Source organism: Carcharhinus amblyrhynchos, chromosome 1 (assembly GCF_965287045.1).
Source record: "Carcharhinus amblyrhynchos chromosome 1, sCarAmb.v2.hapA, whole genome shotgun sequence".
In the NCBI taxonomy this organism is placed as follows: Eukaryota; Metazoa; Chordata; class Chondrichthyes; order Carcharhiniformes; family Carcharhinidae; genus Carcharhinus; species Carcharhinus amblyrhynchos.
In genome coordinates, this window is record NC_137324.1 from 181,385,458 (window position 1) to 181,407,847 (window position 22,390).

General features: G+C 41.1%; 1 protein-coding gene across 2 annotated transcripts in view; it reads right to left on the bottom strand.

Annotated features, from left to right (window-relative positions):
• Window positions 1-521: 521 nt before the first annotated feature.
• LOC145348252 (uncharacterized) overlaps window positions 522-22,390 on the bottom strand; it is a 40,003-nt gene continuing 18,134 nt past the window's right edge. For both annotated transcript variants that reach the window (XM_080196457.1, XM_080196465.1), the window contains exons 3-5: window positions 20,417-20,516; window positions 4,291-4,421; window positions 522-4,189 (exon numbers count right to left, since the gene is read on the bottom strand). In XM_080196457.1, the coding sequence (XP_080052583.1) occupies window positions 3,914-4,189; window positions 4,291-4,421; window positions 20,417-20,516 (507 nt within the window). In that variant the 3' untranslated portion in view covers window positions 522-3,913. The remainder of the gene's footprint in view (window positions 4,190-4,290; window positions 4,422-20,416; window positions 20,517-22,390) is intronic.

Below are 22,390 nucleotides of genomic sequence, written 5' to 3' on the forward strand. Positions count from 1 at the left end.
GAGTTTAGAAGAATGAGAGGAGATCTCATTGAGACGTATAAGATGATGAATGGGATGGATAGGATAGAGGTGGAAAGACTCTTCCCGCTCAAAAAAGACAATAGGACTAGGGGGAACAGCCTCAAGATAAAAGGGGGGCGGTTTAGAACGGAGTTGAGGAGGAACTTCTTCACTCAAAGGGTGGTGAATCTCTGGAATTCTCTGCCCGTTGAAGTGGTGGAGGCTGCCTCGCTAAATATTTTTAAGACGCGGGTTGATGGGTTTTTGATAGGAGAGGGGATTAAGGGTTATGGGGAGAGGGCGGGAAAGTGGAACTGAGCAGCGACAGATCAGCCATGATCTTATTGAATGGCGGGGCAGGCTCGAAGGGCTGGATGGCCTACTCCTGCTCCTATTTCTTATGTTCTTAACATAAAAACATTTAAGTTAGCACTAAAAAGATTAAAAAGGACACAAGGACTTAACCAGCTGTTATCAATTCCAAAATTATCAGCTGGAAATCAAACCCAAGTTCAAATACCTCCAGTACCAGCTATTTATTAAAATTATTAATAATACAGAATGGTTTCCCAAGCAGTTCCACAGCTATAATAAACAACAGTTTGGTAATAAATAAATGCTTATTAAAGATAAAATTGGAGCATCTGTAGTTTCCATGTAAAGTACAGGTATGACAGACATTTAGCCACTCAATTGTTTTTTTTACAACCACACAATCTCCCTCCTCCTGCATTATCCCACTAAAATAATTTTCTGAAGGAAAATACTCCCTAATTGTCAAAGGTAATCAATCGCCATCCTCAATCTCCAATTCTGGGCTGATGTTTATCATATATAATGAAAACCAGCAATGAATCAATTCCACATGACAAGTTGTGATACAGTGAGTGAGAGGAAGAGGGTACTCAGTATGTTCTCTTTAAAATATTTCATAACTTCTTCTAATGCTGCACCCATCCTTTATCTCCAACTCTGGTTGACTGTGCATTATCATCTCCCTTCACCCCACCGTCGATAGCAAAGCCTGGACATAGTGCCAGTTATGTCCTCTTCCTACTGTCATTTTCAAACAATCGCTTCAATCAAGCTTTTAGTCACCTCTCCCATCATTAACTAGTGTTCATTCTGCTTCCCCCAGCCCGTACTTTTGTATAACAATGTAGTAAAAATTGATTTTTGCTTGTGCTTACTATTTAAATTTGCATTTTGTATTGTGTGAAATAACTTTTAAATAATTAAAAGTCATCTTCTTTGGCTTTGCATCATTGCCATTCTTTCATTTCTACTGCCCATCTGTTCAGTCTTAAATGGGAACACAGTCCAAAATGAACAAGACATTCTTGACTGCAGTGGAGCATTGTAGGTTGTCATTTGGCACTTTTCTGTGGCAATCTGAAGACACAATTCCTCAAATTTCTCTGCTCTAATGTGGAAACTTCAGTGCCAAGTGCTTCAGTCACCAGTTGTCGAAGTCATTCTGGCATGAAATGGTCTTGTTTATGTGAATTCTTGCATTTTGGCTTTTCTTTTGTTAGTACTTGTTTATATGCATTTCTTTAAGCAAACAAGCATGGTACCAGAAATGAATTTCTGTATGGATAATAAAATGAAACTGAATGGAATTTTAAACACTCTACTATGCTACTTTTTAATCTACATTATGCAAAAATACAATCTTTTCAGCTCTATATTCACATATATTCCAGCAGCCAGGTGTACAGAGACTTGTCTGTTACGTTGCTTAGGTATTGATCCAAAGATGGTCACTACCAGATTTAACCTGCTTATGTTTAAATTACTGATATTAAACTGAAGAAAACATTCTGCACACAAACACAAAAGCATGACAAGTGTTATATAAAGAAAAATTGTTGAATTAATCAAAAGGTATTTTTCGTCCCATTGTTAGCCCATAAAGGATTCAAGGTACAAGGTGTGAAACATGATTTGAATGACTTTATGGTCAACTTGACAGATTGGTTTCATATTCCATGGATTAGAAATTTCATGTATTCTAGACATAGTTAGAATTGAATTGGTTAAAAGTTGAACATTTTTTAAAATTTTAATTGAGAATTAAATTGGTGTGCAACCTGCAGTTGTTCTTGCGACTTCATATGATTTTACAATTTCATTCAAATCCACTTCTTCAAATTTAAATGAAATTCATCAAAATCACAATATAGAAACAACCAATTCAGATCAAAAACAGTCCTGAGTTATCTATGGGAGCTATGTACTTTAATCCAATTTTTCTGTCCTGTCTGATTTTTGTTCTTTTTAATTCACTTTTTAATTCCAAATTAAACATTACAATCTCTGCCTCAATAGTAAAAACATTCACCTTTTGAAAAATATCTTGACATCCCCATTTATTCTTTTATGATAGCGCTGCACTTGTTACTGATTCACTAACTATTGAAAACACCACATACTATTTACCCTCTCAAAATTCTTCATTTTAAAAACCTCTATCAGCTCATGCTATGAGTGTTTATAAAAAAAAATCCAATTGTTCAAGCTTTTCTCATAATTATAACCTCTTTGGGCACCATTCTCGTAAACTTTCATTGTATCATTTCCACGCCTCTAAGCCCTTTCCTATAATGGAGGTGCCGAGAACTTGAATTTTCTCATTTTTCATGTCATTCTAGGTAATTAGTGAAAACTGCTGTTTAAACAAAACTGGCTCTCTTTAGCTAGCTAAGTAACGAGTACAAAAAATGTAATCTTACATTGTTAAATAAAATTACTGTACATTCTTAGAGCTACAATTAAAATCATATGTCTATCACAAATTTTTGAAAACCCCCAACATGTTTCATTTTTATTGTTTCTTGGGACGTGGGTGTCACTGGCAAGGCCAGCATTTCTTAACCATCCTTAATTACCCTTGAACTAAATGGCTGGCTAGGCTATTTCAGAAGCAGTGAAGAGTCAAATTTATAATTTAAGAGCCAATTTTAACAGAAACTCAACCAGGTTCAATATGCACATTAATCATGTGCTTAAATAGATTAATAAAGGAAATAGGAAATTGTTAATTTATTTCAACAGCAGAAGTAATTGAGTATAGTTCCATCACACCAGTAACTGATACCAGAGATGAGGGGGTTTACTTATGAAGAGAGATTGAGTAGACTGGGTCTGTACTCGTTAGAGTTTAGAAGGCTGAGGGGGGATCTTATAGAGACTTACAAGATAACGAAGGGGCTAGATAGGGTAGAGGTAGAGAGATTCTTCCCGCTTAGAAAGGATAGCGGAACTGAAGGACACAACCTCAAAATAAGGGCGGGGGGGCAGTTTAGAGCAAAGTTGAGGAGGAACTTCTTCACTCAAAGGGTGGTGAATCTCTAAAATTCTCTGCCCATTGAAGTGGTGGAGGCTACCTAGCTGAATATATAAGTCACGGGTAGATAGGTTTCTGATAGACAAGGAAATTAAGGGTTATGGGGAGAAAGTGGAACTGATCCACTTCAGATCAGCCATGATCTTATTAAATGGCGTGCAGGCTCAAGGGCTAGATGGCCTACTCCTGCTCCTATTTCTTACGTTCTTATGTAATTGTGTTCTGGAACTTCCAAGGGTGCCAGGTATGTCCATGTGATATCCATACCTACTTACTTGGTATATAAAACGGTACAAAGTCATTGGGAGTGCAATCCCATCACATTACAGCTGCTTCCTTTACTGTTTTTGGATAAATGCTCATTACAATTTTCTTTACTTCCTAATTTCTGCTTGGTTTCAACTTTGTAGGGAAATCATTCTCTTATCCTTATTTCTAGTTTCATTTTGCATTTCATAAACTAGTAGTTCAGAGTTCCAGAGCTATCACTTCAAACTTAAATGATGTTACTTTCCAAATAAACAGGAGGCTGAATCAGAAACAGAATTTGTAAATTAAATGATCTTAACCCTCACTCTTATCCTTCTCCCTGGGTAGTCTTCCCAATGTGTAAAATTCTTCATTCGGACGCAAATCAATAAGGTGAGCCAGACGATTGGACATTGCAAAGAATGAGGCTATTGAGGCAATGTCCCAGGCATCCTCCCGATCAAATCCATGCATCTCCAGTTTTCTTAGATGATCCTCACTGATGTTTTCTGCATTGCTCACTGTGAGAGCAAAATCCAACATGGCATGCTGCCGATCATCCAAGTCAGCCAACTGCCTATTCACAACCACCTAAACACAACAAGCAGAATGCAAATGAAATCAAAGAGCCAAGTTACAGTCAATTACAAAGCTCTGTCTTTCTGCTGACAGAATATTTCATTATTACTCACCTGATCTGCTAGAACTGGATTTTTGGAATATATCCGGTGTAGGGCACTATGTGCAATGACACAGTAAGGACAGTGGTTATTAGCACTCGTGGCCACAATAATAAGTTCTCTATCTGCTTTGCTGAGATTACCTAGAGACAAATAAGAGGGGTTGGGGGAACAGAAAGAGAAAAGTTCAAACATTCCCTTTAAAGGAATTAGACATTTCAATAGCTTGATCCAAAACAATTCACTTCCTGGTTATAATCACAAAGTCAAATTGAAGGCATGATTGACATAGCTGTCATCCTGAGACATGGTTGTAAGGTAATCAAGACACGTAACTAAATGTACAAGTTTATTAACTCCATAGGAATAACAGGAAAAATGATAGGGTAGGAGTAATCTTGGTGGTTAAGGATGTAATTATTTAAATTACAAGGATATAACAAAATTAAGAAGGCAGAGACTTTAGAGGTTAAAATCAATAAACAGAAAATGATTTAAGACTTTATGGGAGTTGTATATTGGCCCCCAGGTAATAACAAAGAATAGCTTTCTTTTAAAAAAATTCATTCACGGGATGAGTGTGTTACAGGCCAGCATTTATTGCACATCCATTGTTTTCCTCAAGAACGTGGGAGTGAGCCACTTGTGGCAATCCGTGTGATGTTGGTACACCCACAGTGCTGTTACAAAAGCAGTTTCAGGATTTTTACCCCAAGACAGTCAAACTATATAAATGCAGAGGGTTAAGCAAATATGTAGTCAAAACAATGACTTTAATGGGGCATTTTATCTTTCATATAAATTGGGATATGCAGACTAGCACATGACAAAATGGAAGCAACTTCCTTCAGTGTGTTCAGGATAATTTTCTGTACCAATAGGTCTTAAAACCAACAACAAAATATACCATATTTGATACTGTAACGAGGAAAGAACTAAATTTAGCCAATAGTCCAAAGGTGAAAACCATGAAACAGTTAAGATTCTAGTTTTAGGTAAAGCTGACTTCAATGCAATGAAAGAGACTGTCCACAACAGACTTGGTAAATTTATTAATATGTAAAGCCACAAAAGATCGGTGAGAAGTGTTCAATAACAAAAGGTTTGTAATGCTTTGGGGCAAGAGTTCCACTTGCCGAAAACGTTACGAATGACTGAAGAGGTGAGAGACTGCATAAAACGGAAAGAAGGAGCAAAAAAAAGTGCACAGATCTTGGGTGAACAGGTAAGATATAGGAAAAAAAAGCAAAGGATGACAAAACGAGAGAGAGAGTATGAAAAGGAAATTTGCAAATGTGGTAACTTAAACCCACAGTAAAGGTAGTCAAATGCATTGTCAAGAGAACAATCTGCTTTACATAATAAAGTGACTAAATTTACAAATGGCAAAAACTTAGCAAACAGTAAGGAACAGGAGCAACTAGTACACAGGTTTTGCTTGCAGACCCATAAACCCCACCAAGGTCTTCACATGCACAAACCTATTCAAAGACATCAGTAACATATACGTAGACTGGTGCTACTGTAACACTCAAACACCACGTTTCCCCTTGAATTTCAATTCCCCCAACAGGACAGAAATACAATGTAAGTAACAACTCAATGATACAACAGTCTTTCAGGAGCTTATGTGATTACAATGTGATCTACGCAATACCACTTTCATTCATCAACCATTAGCAGATCTTGCATCCATTGAACTGGATCTGAAAGCTTGGAAGGTGGCTGAGAATCTACATATTAATGTTTTTCATCCATACCCAGAATAGAGTCTTTGCACTTCATACAAGGTCTCAACCCATCATCTCCCACAACAGTCAGCCATCCATCCCTGTATCAGAAATCCCTTGACTCAAAATAGAATAGGATCTCTGCCTGTCCACTGCTTAATCTGCTCAGCATTAACTGGAAAAGGTCTAAGTCTCTCAAATAAGAAAATGCAGATGGCACAGTGGTTAGCACTGCTGATTCACAGTGCCAGGGACCTGGGTTTAATTCCCAGCTTGGGTCAGTGTGTGTGAAGTTTGCTGTTCTCCCTGTGTCAGTGTGGGTTACCTCTGGGTGCTCCGGTTTCCTCCCAAAGTCTGAAAGATGTGTTTGTTAGGTGTATTGACCCGAACAGATGTCAGACTGTGGCAGCTGGGGAATTTCACAGTAACTTCATTGTAGTGTTAATGTAAGCATTACTTGTGACACTAATAAATAAACTTTAAATCTATGTCAGAAGGAAACAATGTTTTGACTGGCAGACCCAGTATAGGGAGGAGACTTAACATGCCTGTGTTTGCTTTGTCCTTCCCTGCCCTGTACACAATATTGTACTAATAAACTGAGAATGTAGGGGCCAACACTGTATAGTCGCTGAGGCCATGGGAGGAATACATTTTGATGAAAAGACTCAACGGCTTGAAGCTGGTACATTTGGTGAATGAATGACCATAGGAGATAGCCGATGGAATCCATTTACAGCCAAAAACAATAGCTAAGCCTTCTTGGTCTAATTGCGAATATACCTTTTCAGCCTTTGTCAGTATACAAGATGCAAAACCAGTGGGTTTTTCTGATCAGTCCTCCATTAAATGCAGGAGTACAGCAAATGAACCAGTAATCAGGACCTGAACCCCAAGGTATGTTATTGGAGTTTATTTATTTGTGTCACAAGTAAGGCTTACATTAACATTGCAATGATGTTACTGTGAAATTCCCCTAGTCACCATACTCTGGCACCTGTTAATGCACCTGATCAGCACATCTTTCAGGAAACTGCAGCACCCGGAGGAAACCCACACAGACACAGGGAGAAAGTACAAACTTCACACGGACAGTGACCCAAGCCAGGAATTGAACCTGGGTCCCTGGTACTATGCCACCATGCCGCCCACATTATGAAGCCATACTAGATCCCAGTAATTTTTCGATTTTGGTATAATCATGGGGACAGGACGCTTCACTGCAGGAGTGATTCTATTAACAAATCAGGGATCTATCAAAACAAGTTTTTATGCATAACAGTGTAAATATAACTCAACAAAATAAAGCAGCTTAACTTTCAACAGTTGAACAAAAGTAAAAAAAATGAAACAATTCCAATTTCTAACTTATCACTTTTAGTTCCAAATAATCAACGGCCCTCTCAGACTCAAATGCCATTTAAATAGGGACTATCTACAGAGTCTCTGTGGCTGGAAGTTACAAACAGCAAAGGGTCGAAAACTTTGCTGGGTGTATTCTATAGACCGCCCAATAGTGACAGGGAAGTTGAAGTGCAGATAGGGAAACCGATTCTGGAGAGATGTATTAATAACAGAGTTGTCGTGATGGGAGATTTCAATTTCCCAAACATCGACTGGAATATCCCTAGGGTAAGGGGTTTGGATGGGGAGGAGTTTGTTAGGTGTGTTCAGGAAGGTTTCCTGACACAGTATGTGGATAAGCCAACGAGGGGAGAGGCTGTACTTGACCTGGTACTGGCGAATGAACCAGGGCAGGTGATGGATCTCTCGGTAGGAGAGCATCTTGGGAATGGTGACCATAATTCTATCTCCTTCACAATTGCATTGGAACGAGATAGGATCAGGCAGGCTAGGAAGGTGTTTGTCTGGAGTAAGGGAAGATACGAAGAAGTCAGGAAGTTACTTGGACAAATAAACTGGAAGGAGGCGTTCTTAGGGAAAAGTACCGAAGGAAGGTGGCGGATATTCAAGGAATGTTTGTCTGGAGCTATGCATGACAACGTTCCGATGAGACAAGGGGGTTTTGGTAGGTCGCGGGAACCGTGGTGCACGAAGGCTGTGTTGAACCTAGTCAGGAGGAAAGGGAAGGTGTACAAAAGGTTCAGGGAACTAGGAGAGGTTAAGGATCTTGAGGAGTATAAGGACTGTAGAAAGGAGCTTAAAAGGGAAATTAGGAGAGCCAGAAGGGGTCATGAGAAGACCTTGGCGGGTAAGATTAAGGAGAATCCCAAGGCCTTCTATAAATATGTGAAAGATAAAAGGATGAGAAGAGAAGGGATAGGACCTATAAAAGGGGAAGGGGGAAAGGTCTGTGTGGAACCAGAAGAAATGGCAGAGGTGCTCAACGAGTACTTTGCCTCAGTATTCACGGTGGAAGCTGATCTGGGAGATTTTGCTACGGATTTGCAGCAGATGGAAAAGATTGAGTTTGTGGATATTAAGGTGGAGGATGTGTTAGAACTTTTGAATTCTATCAAGATAGATAAGGTTATAGTGGATGCCTTGGTGGTTATTTTCCAGACGTCGCTGGATTCCGGGGAAGTGCCGGAAGATTGGAAAACGGCTAATGTTACGCCGTTGTTTAAGAAGGGTGCCAGGCAAAAGGCGGGGAATTATAGCCCGGTTAGTTTAACGTCTGTGGTAGGTAAAATGTTAGAATCCGTCATTAAGGAGGAAATTGCGAGGCATCTTGAAGGGAATTGCTTGATAGGGCGGACGCAACACGGTTTCATTAAAGGGAAGTCGTATCTGACAAATTTACTGGAGTTCTATGAGGATGTGTCTAGGGCAGTGGATAGAGGAGAGCTGGTGGATGTGGTCTTTCTGGATTTTCAGAAGGCGTTTGACAAGGTACCTCACAAGAGGTTATTGCAGAAGGTCAGGGGACATGGAGTTGGGGGTAGGGTGTTAGCGTGGATAGAGGATTGGTTGTCAAATAGGAGGCAGAGAGTGGGGGTCAATGGGTGCTATTCGGATTGGCGGTTGGTGACTAGTGGGGTGCCCCAGGGGTCGGTGCTGGGGCCTCAGCTATTTACCATTTATATAGATGATCTGGAGGAGGGAACCGAGTGCAGGGTGTCGAAATTTGCTGATGACACCAAGATTGGGGGAAACGCAAATTGTGCGGAGGGTGTGGAGAGTCTGCAGAAGGATCTAGATAGGCTGGGCGAATGGGCCAGGAAATGGCAAATGGAATTTAATGTTGGCAAGTGTGAGGTGGTCCACTTTGGTAGGAAGAATGGTAGGAAGGACTATTACTTACGTGGCGAAAAACTGCAGCAGGCGATGGTGCAGAGGGACCTCGGGGTCCTTGTGCATGAGTCGCAAAAACCCAGCTTGCAGGTGCAGCAGGTGGTCAGGAAGGCGAATGGGATGCTGGCCTTCATAGCGAGGGGGATTGAATATAAAAGTAGGGAGGTCTTGCTGCAGCTGTATAGGGCATTGGTGAGGCCGCAGCTGGAGTACTGTGTGCAGTTTTGGGCGCCGCACCTGCGCAAGGATATTTTGGCCCTGGAGGGAGTGCAGAGGAGGTTTACTAGGCTGATACCGGAGTTGAGGGGATTGAGCTATGAGGAGAGGCTGAATAAACTGGGCTTGTACTCGTTAGAGTTTAGAAGAATGAGGGGAGATCTCATTGAGACGTATAAGATGATGAATGGGATGGATAGGATAGAGGTGGAGAGACTCTTCCCGCTCAAAAAAGACAGTAGGACTGGGGGCACAGCCTCAAGATAAAGGGGGGGCTGTTTAGAACAGAGTTGAGGAGGAACTTCTTCACTCAAAGGGTGGTGAATCTCTGGAATTCTCTGCCCGTTGAAGTGGTGGAGGCTGCCTCGCTAAATATTTTTAAGAAGCGGGTTGATGGGTTCTTGATAAGAGAGGGGATTAAGGGTTATGGGGAGAGGACGGGAAAGTGGAACTGAGCCACAACAGATCAGCCATGATCTTATTGAATGGCGGGGCAGGCTCGAAGGGCTAGATGGCCTACTCCTGCTCCTATTTCTTATGTTCTTATGTTCTTATAAGTCGCCGGGACCAGATGGGATGTACCCCAGGATACTGTGGGAGGCGAGGGAAGTGATTGCAGAGCCCCTGGCGATGATCTTTGCGTCGTCAATGGAGACGGGAGAGGTTCCGGAAGATTGGAGGATTGCGGATGTAGTTCCTATTTTCAAGAAAGGGAACAGAGATAGCCCGGGAAATTACCAACCGGTGAGTCTGACCTCAGTGGTTGGTAAGCTGATGGAGAGGCTTCTGAGGGACAAGATTTACGAGCATTTGGAGAGGTTTGACATGATCAGGAATAGTCAGCATGGATTTGTCAAGGGCAGGTCGTGCCTTACAAGCCTAGTTGAGTTCTTCGATAATGTGACTGAACACATTGACGAAGGAAGTGCCGTGGACGTGGTGTACATGGACTTCAGCAAGGCGTTTGATAAGGTCCCCCATGCAAGACTTCTTGAGAATGTGAGAGGGCATGGGATCCAAGGGCCTTTGGCCTTGTGGATCCAGAACTGGCTTGCCTGCAGAAGGCAGAGAGTGGTTGTGGATGGGTCTTTTTCTGAATGGAGGTCAGTCACCAGTGGAGTGCCCCAGGGATCTGTTCTAGGACCCTTGCTGTTTGTCATTTTCATAAATGACCTGGATGAGGAAGTGGAGGGATGGGTAAGTAAGTTCGCTGATGACACGAAGGTCGGTGGTGTTGTGGATGGTCTGGAAGGATGTCAAAAGTTGCAGCAGGACATAAATAGGATGCAGGACTGGGCGGAGAAGTGGCAGATGGACTTCAACGCGGATAAATGCGTAGTCGTCCATTTTGGCGGAACCAACAGGATGAACGAGTACACTATCAAGGGCAGGAGTCTTAGTAGTGTTGAAGAGCAGAAGGATCTTGGGGTCCGGGTCCACAGGACTCTTAAATCGGCCTCGCAGGTGGAGGAGGTGGTCAAGAAGGCGTATGGTGTACTGGCCTTCATTAATTGAGGGACTGAGTTTAGGAGTCGGGAGGTAATGCTGCAACTTTATAAGACCCTTGTCAGGCCTCATTTGGAGTACTGTGCGCAGTTCTGGTCGCCTCACTATAGGAAAGACGTAGAAGCTATTGAAAGGGTACAGAGGAGATTTACAAGGATGTTGCCTGGACTGGGAGGCATGCCTTATGAAGTTAGGTTGAGGGAGCTGGGACTCTTTTCCCTGGAGAGACGAAGGTTGAGAGGCGACCTGATAGAGGTTTATAAAATGTTGAGAGGAATGGATAGGGTGGATTCTCAGAGGCTATTTCCCCGGGTTGAAATGGTCGCTACGAGAGGACACAGATTTAAGGTGCGGGGAGGAAAGTACAGAAGTGATGTTAGGGGTAAGTTTTTCACTCAAAGGGTGGTGAGTGAGTGGAATTGGCTGCCATCAGTGGTGGTGGAGGCGAACTCGCTGGGGTCTTTTAAAAGACTTCTGGATGAGTATATGGGGTTTTATGGGATTGGGGGTTATAGATAGGTGTTGATGTGATCGGCGCAACTCGTGGGCCGAAGGGCCTGTTTGTGCTGTAGTGTTCTATGTTCTACGTTCTAAATACACAGTTAGAAAATCCAGGCATACCTACAATTACTTGGGTTAACACCCTTGAAGCTTTTATAGACAGGTTGATTGTCAAAGCAGACTTCTGTCTTTAAACAAACCCTGCCATAAGCTGAACAGAAAACGGTTTCTCTCTGCTACGTAACTAGCTCCTCCCATTAACCACACATCACGATCCTGAATCCTGAAACTCATCTTCCATTCCTTTAATCAAAAAAAAACCCAGAAGATCTTTTTATTTATAAACAAAAAAAAATTAGCTCTCTCTTAAGTAAACACTTCATAGATAAAATGAGTAACTATCCTATTGTCCCAGCATCTGAGCTGATTTCCTCCAGACATACTGTCTAGAAAAAAAATTAATTCTAAAACAGTCCCCTTAAACATAAAATATCTCAGTAGCTCAGTATCACAGTAGATTAACTGATTGCAACAGCACTTTCAGGTCCTTGAAAGTTATTGGTGCTGTCTTCCATTTCCATTTTGTATCTTTGTGTAGTATGTATAGTTGCATCAACACAGTTGAAAAGTCTAGCAAAAACTTTCCATAATAGTTCACAAGGCCCAAAAGTGACCTGAGCTCAGCCACATTCCTGGGCTGCGGAGCTTCCTTAAATGCTCGGACTTTCCCTTCCACAGGAGATAAGTCTTGTGCAGTGGCTGAGATACTCCACACTTTGTGCCTGAAAAATGCAATTGCTCCACTTCAGGTACAGTCCCGTTTCTGAAAACCTTTTTAGCATTTGATCCAGATTGCTGAGATTTGCCTCCTTGGTCTTCCCTGTAATCAAGATGTCACCCAAGTAGACTGCGACATGAGGAATGCCTGGCAACAGGTTATCCATCGTTCTTTGAAAAAATCACCAGACTGGGGAATACCCCAAAAACCATACGATTGTATTTGAACAGACCTTTGTTTGTGTTAATTGTAACGTACTGCTTAATGTCCTACTCTAGCACGAGTTGTTTATAGGCATGGCTCATGTCAAGTTTGGAGAACATCTTGCCTCCAGCAAGAAATGAAAGCAGATCTTCCATCCTAGATAACGGATAAGGATCTAACTGGGAAACCTGATTAACTGATAGTTTACAGTCTTCGCATACACAGTACCATTAAGTTTAAGGACAGGAACAATTGATGCTGCCCGACAAGAAAACTGAACAGGGTCAATGATTACAAGCTTTTGAAGCCGATCCAAATCCTCCTCCACTTTACTTGGCATAGGGCATTGCTCTAGACCTGAAAACTTGTGCAGTAGCACACAACATACCCAGTTCATCTTTGAAGACTTCAGGATACTTCTTAACAACAACCACGATCATCTTAGTGTGCTTGATCTCATATTCCCACTTCAGTGGAATTTTGCTAAGTCGGTGATGCTCTAGCAAACTTGGCCTCTTCACTTTTATCACAAGGAGGCGTGACCTTGCTTCTTATCTGTTGTATGCAATATGCACTTCCAATGCTCTGAGTAATGATTTGGAATCTCTGGCGCGTGGCCAAGGTTTGATCTCTGCCTGAGTTAGGGATCGTGTTCGATTAGAGTCCCAAGTCGACTTGTTTGTTTCTTCACTAATTACTGATGTGGAGGCTCCTGTGTCCACCTCCATCTTGATTTGCTCACCATCGATCACTACTGTGGTATAAATAGACTTCAAAGTGTCTCATTAACATTAAACATACTGTAAGCTTGCTCCTCTGCCTGCTCTGAGCTGTCTAGGTGATGTGTTACTGATTGAGGCTGCTTTGAATTTCAATTATCTTCTCAGCCTTTGCCTTTTCCAGAAAAATCATGTACTTGGCCAGAGAAATGGGGCACAGTGCAAGAAACAGCCACACTGAAGCCTCAGACCCCAATCGTTCCACAGCTCGAATGATGGGCAATGCTCTGGGGACCCAGGTTTGAATCCCACCACGGCAGATGGTGAAATTTGAGTTCAATAAAAAAAATGGAATTAAAAGTCTAATGATGACTGTGGATCCATCGTTGATTGTTGTGAAATCTCATCTGGTTCACTATGGCCTTTAAGGAAGGAAATCCGTCATCCTTACCTGGTCTGGCCTACATGTGACTCCAGAGTCACAGCAATGTGGTTGACGCTCAACTGCCCTCCAAGCTGGCCTAGCCTGCGACACCCATGAAGCATGAATGAAAGAAAAGGTTGTCTTCATTCATGCGCAGACTGAGTACATATTCCAATACTGCTCTGAACTCCAATGTTCTGAGAGCTGGCATAATTCTGCCACGAAATTAACTGCCGCTTGACCTGTCGAAAATGACTATGAAACTTGAATCTCTGGACGATCACTGATGTGGTAATTTTTCACAAATGCAAATGGAATGTCCCCTGACTTCAATTTTTATGATTGAAATTATATCTTATTTAATATACAAATGAACATAGTTTTGTTCTTTGTTCTAAATTTGTGAAACTACTATTTAAGTCTGCATTACATCATATGATGTGGAGTTCTTGGCTTTAGACTGGGGTAGGCACAGTAAGTAGTCTCACAACTCTAGGTTAAGGTCCAACAGGTTTATTTGGTAGCACAAACTTTCGGAGTGCTACTCCTTCAGCAGGTGAGTTATGTTATATAGCTTTGTGGCATGCTTATAAGTATTTGTATGTTTTAGTTTAGAATATGGAAACTGAAAATTTAATTGGAAAGTTGAGAAGTTAAAACTTCTTGAACCATGATTTAAATGCCTTCTTGTACGCGGTTGAGCAAATGAGAGTTCACATTTTGAGCCATGGAAAATTTAAGTGTGTATTCTTCTGCCTTCCTTACTCAAATTTAACTTCTGTTTGGACGTTTCAATAAAATACTTGTTTAATTTCTTATTCAAATGCTTTGTTTTAATGTTTTAGTAAAGCATTAGTAGAATTTTGTAAAGTTTAATGGAAAACATTTATTCACAAAAATGTTGATACCATGTTAACATTTAACTTTAGCAGATGCACTGATGTTTTGTTTAATCATCTCATCTTTTCAAAATGTTTTTACAAAATATATTTTTTCTCCAGCAATCAACAAAATATTTTTATACATTAACACAACAGTTCTAGCCGTCTCTAAACAAGGTGCTGTAAAAAGGGGGAAGGAGGAAAAGGCAGGGAATGGTGGGCGGTGGGTTTTGGACGTAAAAACTGTACATTTTACACGCAGCCTGACTCTTCTGCACCTCTCAAAAAGAACTTCAGTTAAAAAGCCAAGCTAAAAGCACGATGTACCAGCGGTGGTGGAACATGATTCCAGATTTTCAGTCTGCACTGGATTCTGCAATACCTTGGAGTTCACCTCTCCATTCACCTGACGAAGGGACAAACCCCGAAAGCTTGTGAGTTTACTATCAAATAAATCGGTTGGACTTAAACCTGGTGTTGTCAGACTTTTTACTGTGTTTACCCCAGTCCAACGCCGGCATATCCACATTCTGCAATACCTATCAGAGAGAGGGTTCACATCAGCTTACAGGAGGCTTGCATATGTCATCTTAAGGAATACACTTTCCTAAAGCATTTGAACCAATCAAGTTGCATACTTCCCACTTTAAATGTAGGTTTCTAAGGATTAGAGCTGCATCAGGGAGACCCTTAAAAGTGGGATATAAACTGCTTCAAATATATAGAAAAATCCAAATGAATTTTACCTGAAACTTATTCCAGACATTAACATCCACTTTGTTAAATATGAGCGTACTTTTTTGCTGAAATTAGTTTATGACAAAGTTTTAAATTTATTAAAAACGCGTTCATTTTTTGTGCATTACATATATGTGAACAATCTTGTTGCAACATTTATAAAAAATTTAGCGGCCCAAACAACATCTGCTGCCCCGACTCATTGCTTTTAGACCAAAAAAAGTGTTCAAATAAAGTAATACTCACCTATCGGCGCAAATGAAGAAAATTAGGGAGACATTGCAGCTCAGTACTTCAAATCAGCACTTATAGAAAGCAGCATGCATGTCCATGTGACTTCTGTACTGTCCCAAGTTGCATGTATGGCACACAACCGACTTAAATTGGGATTGGGGTCAGAAGTTACAGACTGAGTCATCCTTTGCAGTTCAAGATGCGATCAGCACACCAGACATCCCAATGAACAAATACTGAATGGAGGGTCAGAGACCTCAATTTTAAATGAAGAGAGAGTGGCAGCATGGTTTCTAATGAATAAGTCATGCCTGATAAACCAGACTGATTTGATTTGAAGAGGTGGCTAAAGTAGTGCAAAGGTCATTTATTTTGGACATTCAAAAGGCATTTGAATGAGGGCTTAGCATGTTGGACGTAGGCACAAAAAATAATTGTTAATGGGGAATTTTGGCCTTCATATCTAGATGACTAGAGTACATAACGGGAGCAACTGTTCAATAAAATCATGGCCAGTCAACCTCAACTCCAGCTTCCTGCACTGTTCCTCTGCCCTCTTCTTAGTTTCTAAAAATCTGTTGATCTCTTATTTTAACACACTCAACAACTGAACATTCATAGGACTCGACAGGACAGAATGCCAAAGGTTCACAATCTTCTAAGTGAAGAAATTTCTCAATGCTAATTGGTCAACCCTGAATTCTAAGACTCTGACCCCTTATTCTTGGCTTCCCAGTCAAGAGAAACATTTTCCTAGCATGTACCTTGTAATTGCATACTAAGATAGAATCATAAAACTCCTATGGTGCAGAAGGCTGCCATTTGGCTGATCGAGTCTGCAACGACAACAATTCCACCCAGGCTCTATACCTGCAACCTTACATATTTACCCTGCTAATTCCCTGGACACGAAGGGTCAATTTGGCATGGCCAGTTCATCTAACCCACATATCTTTGAAGTGTGGGAGGAAATGGTGCACCTACAGGAAACCCATACAGCCACAGGGAGAATGTGCAAACTCCACACAGTAACCCAAGGCCAGAACTGAACCTGGGTTCCTGGTGCTGTGAGACAGCAATGCTAACCACTGTGCCACCATGCGTCCCTTAGTGCAGTCACTTTACCAGCAAAGATAATAGAATGAAAAGTTTGTCACATTGTGGGTTACTTTACCAGTCCACGGGGTTATATTAGATAGGTGTTGCTTGCTTGCAGTCCAGAATGAAAGAGGGGAGATCTTTCAAATGCCTCTGATGCTGTCACCATGTAATCATGTGACACTGTGCAAATGCATTGGTTTAGTTTGGAATGTTCCTCCCTTTACTCCAGTAGTGTGATAGCTAACATCAACTCTTAACAAGGACAATAATTATTTTATCAAATACATATATACTATACATACATACACACAATTACATTGTCAGTACAAGTCTCCATTAGGTGGACATTTGCTCCACTTAGCTAGAATCCTTCGTTCAGGAGTCTTTGCTTTCATGCTATCAGTTGTCCATTCACCATTTTCCTCAAGCAATCATCTGATAAAGTTGGTTCTTCTTCAGTTTCTACAGGTGATGTAGTGTAGAATTTGCATTTGACTCAATCATGATCAGAGGTTCCGGGATTTCCAATTCAAGAGTTAGATGTTGGCCTTTCAGATACTGACTGCAAATTCTCTTTTAGAAGTAAGGATTTTGTCTCCTCCAAAATCTGTCATCAGTTTGCACCATATTAAAAATAGGCAGCATCTTTGAGTATTGTGACAGGTAGCCACTTCTCATTTGAAGAGTAGATTTTTGCTAAAACTCCTTCTCCTTGATCAAAACCTCTTGGTTTTGATGTGTTCACAGCGAGTAACTTGGTTTTGTTGTTGTCACTCTATTACATTAGGAGTGTCAGGTAATAAGAGCAAATCAAATTTGGTTCTCAACTTCCTTTTTAATAACAATATTGTCAGCGAGTTTTGGGATGTCTTTCTGTTAAGGTATGAAAAAGTTGTTTACTCTTTTGGCTAATGGTCCCTCGTTCTTTGACGCTTTAATGACATTCTTCAATGACTGTACCTGTCCTCTAATGGATGTTCTTTATGAAGCTGTTCCAGTATATGACCATACAAGCATGGAGGCATGATTACTCTAATCCCCCCTGGTTTTTGTACTGTTAACTCAAGTTGCCATGTTGGGGATAGCTTGAATTCTGGATTCCTCCTCAGTTTATCCAATGGCATTCCTTTCAAGATCATGTCCATAACTTTCCCCATCACTAGATCTGATCGGGTGCATCTTTGCACTTAAGGATGTAATAGATGCACTATCAACCTAGGAAAAGTACAAGATGTTCACATTCTTTTCCTGTGGTTTGGCTTTATCCCAAATTGATAGATGAGAAAGAGCATCGGCATTCACATGTTACTGAGATCTTATTTAACTTCATAATAATGTGTTGATATGATGAGGAACCATCTCTGAAAGTGACTCACAAATAGAAACAGTATACCTTGTATGGACCAAAGATTGTTGTTAAAGGCCTGTGGTCTGTCAACAAGGTAAAATGTCTTTGGTAGAGGTAGTGATAAAATCCCTTGATTCCAAAAACGATACTCAGGGCTCTCTCTTCGAATTGAGTATAATTTTGTTCAGCACTCAATATTCTGGAAGAGAAAGCTATTGGCCTTTAATCTCCATTTTGCATTATGTGAGGTTATCCACTTTGGTAGAAATAATAGTAGAAGGGATTATTATTTAAAGGGTGAAAAGCTGCAGCATGCTACAGTGCAGAGGGGCCTGGGGGTCCTTGTGCACGAATTGCAAAAACTCAGTCTGCAGGTGCAGCAGGTGATCAAAAAGGCGAATGGAATGTTGCCCTTTATAGCGAGGGGGATAGAATATAAAAGCAGGGAGGTCTTGCTGCAACTGTACAGGGCACTGGTGAGGCTGCAACTGGAGTACTGTGTGCAGTTTTGGTCCCCTTATTTGCGAAAGGGGATATTAGCCTTGAAGGGAGTACAGAGAAGGTTCACCAGGCTAATACCGGAGATGAGGGGTTTAGCTTGTGAAGAGAGATTGAATAGACTGGGCCTATACTCATTAGAGTTTAGAAGGCTGAGGGGGGATCTTATAGAGACTTACAAGATAATGAAGGGGCTAGATAGGGTAGCGGTAGAGACATTCTTCCTGCTTAGAAAGGAAAACAGAGCTAGAGGGCACAGCCTCAAAATTGGGGGGGGGGGGGGGGGGGGAGTGCAGTTTGGATCAGAGTTGAGGAGGAACTTCTTCACTCAAAGGGCAGTGAATCTCTGGAATTCACTGCCCATTGAAGTGGTGGAGGCTACCTCACTGAATATATTTAAGTCACGGGTAGATAGATTTCTGATAGACAGGGGAATTAAGGGTTATGGGGAGAAAGTGGGAAAGTGGAACTGATCCACTTCAGATCAGCCATGATCTTATTGAATGACGGAGCAAGCTCGAAGACCTAGATGGCCTACTCCTGCTCCTATTTCTTATGTTCTTATTATATGAAAGACAATTTCACCCCCCCACAGGGCAGTGTTTCACATGCGAGTTTTATTTTTAAATTAAATGAATTAAGACATCTAATGTAGTTAGCATATTTTTGATTTCAATATACACTTTTTCAGTCTTTTGTCCAAGTCCATTGTTGGTTCATACATAATAATGTATGGAGTGGTTTTAATATGGTAGCAAGATATGGAATAAACGTTCTATAATAATTGATGAGCCCTAAAATAGACCTCAGTTGCGATTTATTCTGCAGTTTATTTTCTTAGTTTCCTTGACAGAGACAGCTTACTGATGACTTTAAAAATTCTTATTTTTCTTCTTCACACGAAGATTGTGTTTCTGTAGGTCCTCCAGTGTTTCATCGAAGCTCTGTAAATGCTCCTGTTCATCTTGACCAAATAACACTGGTCACTGTTAAGGCCACGTAAGATTTGATCCATTGAATTTTGGAATAAAGCCAGAGCCAATGTTGTTCTGAACAGTAGGCATTTATACCAGAACAACCCTTTGTGAGTAACAATCGTTAGCAGTGCTTGAGACTCAGTTGCCACCCTCATTTGGAGGTATGCTCGGGACAAGTCTATCTTACTGAACTGTTTATCCCCAAATAATCCAACGATTAGGTCCTCAATGGCAGGGGGTACTGGTTGATACACAGCACTAGATCTTTCATTGTTTTGTCATCATTGTAAATTCTTTTAGAACCATTTAGTCTAATGACAGGAACGATTGGCGTTGCCCTATCGCTTGTGATTACTGACTCCATCAGTGATTAATTTTTCATGGTCCATTTCAATTTTTGCATGTGAACGTGCGATTGTAAATGCATGCGTCTGTGAAGTACAAATGCCTGCACGTGCGCAGGTGAGCGCGAGTGCACCTGCACGCATGATTGCCTGCCCGTGCAGTCGCAAATGCCTGCGTGCACACATACTCAAGCGTGAAGGCATGCATGCACGCGAGTGCGCACATGAGTGTGCATGCAGGCGTGCAAATGTGAGTGAGTGTAAAATTCTTACTTTACCTTCTCTCAATTTTGCTGTGAGGTTATTCATAGAGGATTGGAACAGTCCAAATAGAGGGGTTGAGGAAAATACGCCATCACTTATTAAGAGGCAAGAAAATTCATAGAATCCCTACAGTGCAGAAGTCCATTCGCCCACGGAGTCTGCACTGACTCTCCAACAGAACATCTTACCTAGGCCCGCCCCATTCCCTTAACCCATACATTGACCCCACCGATTCCCCTAACCTACACATCTTGGGACACCTAAGGGGTAATTTAGCATGGCCAATATATTGCAACCTGAAAAATGTCAGCCAGAAAAGCAGCTATTTACACAACAAAGAGTTGATACTCAATAAAAAATCATTGGCTGTGAATCCCTCATGCAGATTTCAATGAAACAACAGATAATCTTTCTTCCTACCTGTTTCTTTGTTCATTAGGGCATTGTAGTATGCAAAGAATGCCCTGAATTCTACAGGTCGATAGGAAAGCACTTTGAATATGTTCGGCAAAAATCCACTCTGTAAAACAGTAGAAGTACCAAAAACATATTGCTTGCTTCCCAATGTTACACAGCGAGACAAAAAAAAATTCCAATCACCTTAAAAAATTTACAACAAACTATGATAGTAAGTGAAGGTTGGAAAGAGGAAAAGTGAAGAATTGAAAGGGCAAGGTGTGATGTGTGAGGTGCCAGTGGGACCAGTGCTGGGGCCTCAACTATTTATAATATGTATCAATGACTTGAATGAAGGGCTGAATGTATAGATGCTAAATTTGCTGATGACACAAAGATAGGCAGAAAAGCAAAAGGATATAGATAGGTTAGCGAGTGTGCAAAAAATGTTTTGGTATATAATGTGTATTTGTCTACTTTTGCAGGAAGAATAGGAAAGCAATATATTGCATAACTAGGGAAAGACTACAGAATTCTGAGGTAGAGAGGGATCTGAGTATCCTGATATGTGAATCAGTAAAAGTTAGTATGCAGATACAGTAAGTGATTAGGAAGGCAAGTGGAATGTTGTAACATATTGCATGGGGAATAGAATATATAATTGGGGATGTTTTTCTGCAGTTGTACAGGGCCTTGTTGAGACCACATCTATAATGCAGTGTTCACAGTTTTGGCCTCCTTATTTAAGAAAGGATATAAATGAGTAGTAGTGTAGAGAAATTCACCAGTTTAGGGAAAACTGAACCCAGTTATTTTATTTACTGGTTAAAATTATCCAGGGTGTAGCAATCTCAAGGCTGCTCTCAGTTTCCAAGGTGACCCACATTTGAGGTCCCAGCTTACCAGGGTGATCCCCCATCCTGCTCCCCCTGACTGGTCCACAGGTCATGTGATCCTTACTTTGCAAATTCATGCTTAAAGGGACAATCACCAGATCACCCTTCTAAGTCCCTTTATACAATATTCAATTTACAGAGTCCCAGATAATTAAACATTTAGGGAGTTGTTGAACCCTTGTGGAGCATCATAACTCCTCTATGTAGAGCACTTCCACAGGATTGCGATCAGCCAAATGGTGCGGTAGCCAAAAACGAAGTTTGATATTTTGTTCTCCAGGGCTCCTCCCGACTATTTCTTTAGGTCAGAGTTAAGAAAAAAATAGAACATAGAAAAACTACAGCACAAACAGGCCCTTCGGCCCACAGGTTGCGCCGATGATATCCATACCTACTAGGCTTACCGAAAACCCTCAATTCTATAAAGTTCCATATACTCATTCAGAAGTCTCTTAAAAGACCCTATCAAATTTGCCTCTATCACCACCAATGGCAGCTGATTCCACTCACCCACCAAGGGAAAAACTTACCCCTGATAGTTCCTCTGTACTTACTCCCCAGCACCTTAAACCTGTGTCCTCTTGTAGCAATCATTCCAGCCCTGGGAATATGCCTCAGAATCCACCCGATCAATACCCCTCAACATCTTATACACTTCTATCAGGTCACCTCTCATCCTTCGTCTCTCCAGGGAGAAAAGACCGAGCTCCCTCAACCTATCCTCATAAGGCATGCCACCCAATCCAGGCAACATCCTTGTAAATCTCCTCTGCACCCCTTCAATAACTTCCACATCCTAAAAAAAATTAAATTAACAAACAAGTTAATCGTTTGGATGACTCACTCAGTTACTCCATTGGATGCTGGGTACAGCACAGTTCAATTGTACTTCAGACCATTAAGTGTGATAAAGTTTTGAATGTTAGCACTTCTATGATTTCAGGTATCCCATAAGTAAAAAAAAAATTGGCGTAATCTTTCAAAGGTAGCATGTAATGTAGGAGACTTCACATTAAAACATCCATCGACTTGGTGCACATCAATGAGCAGGAACATTGAGTCCATGAATGGACCACCATAATCAACATGGTCTCGTTCATAT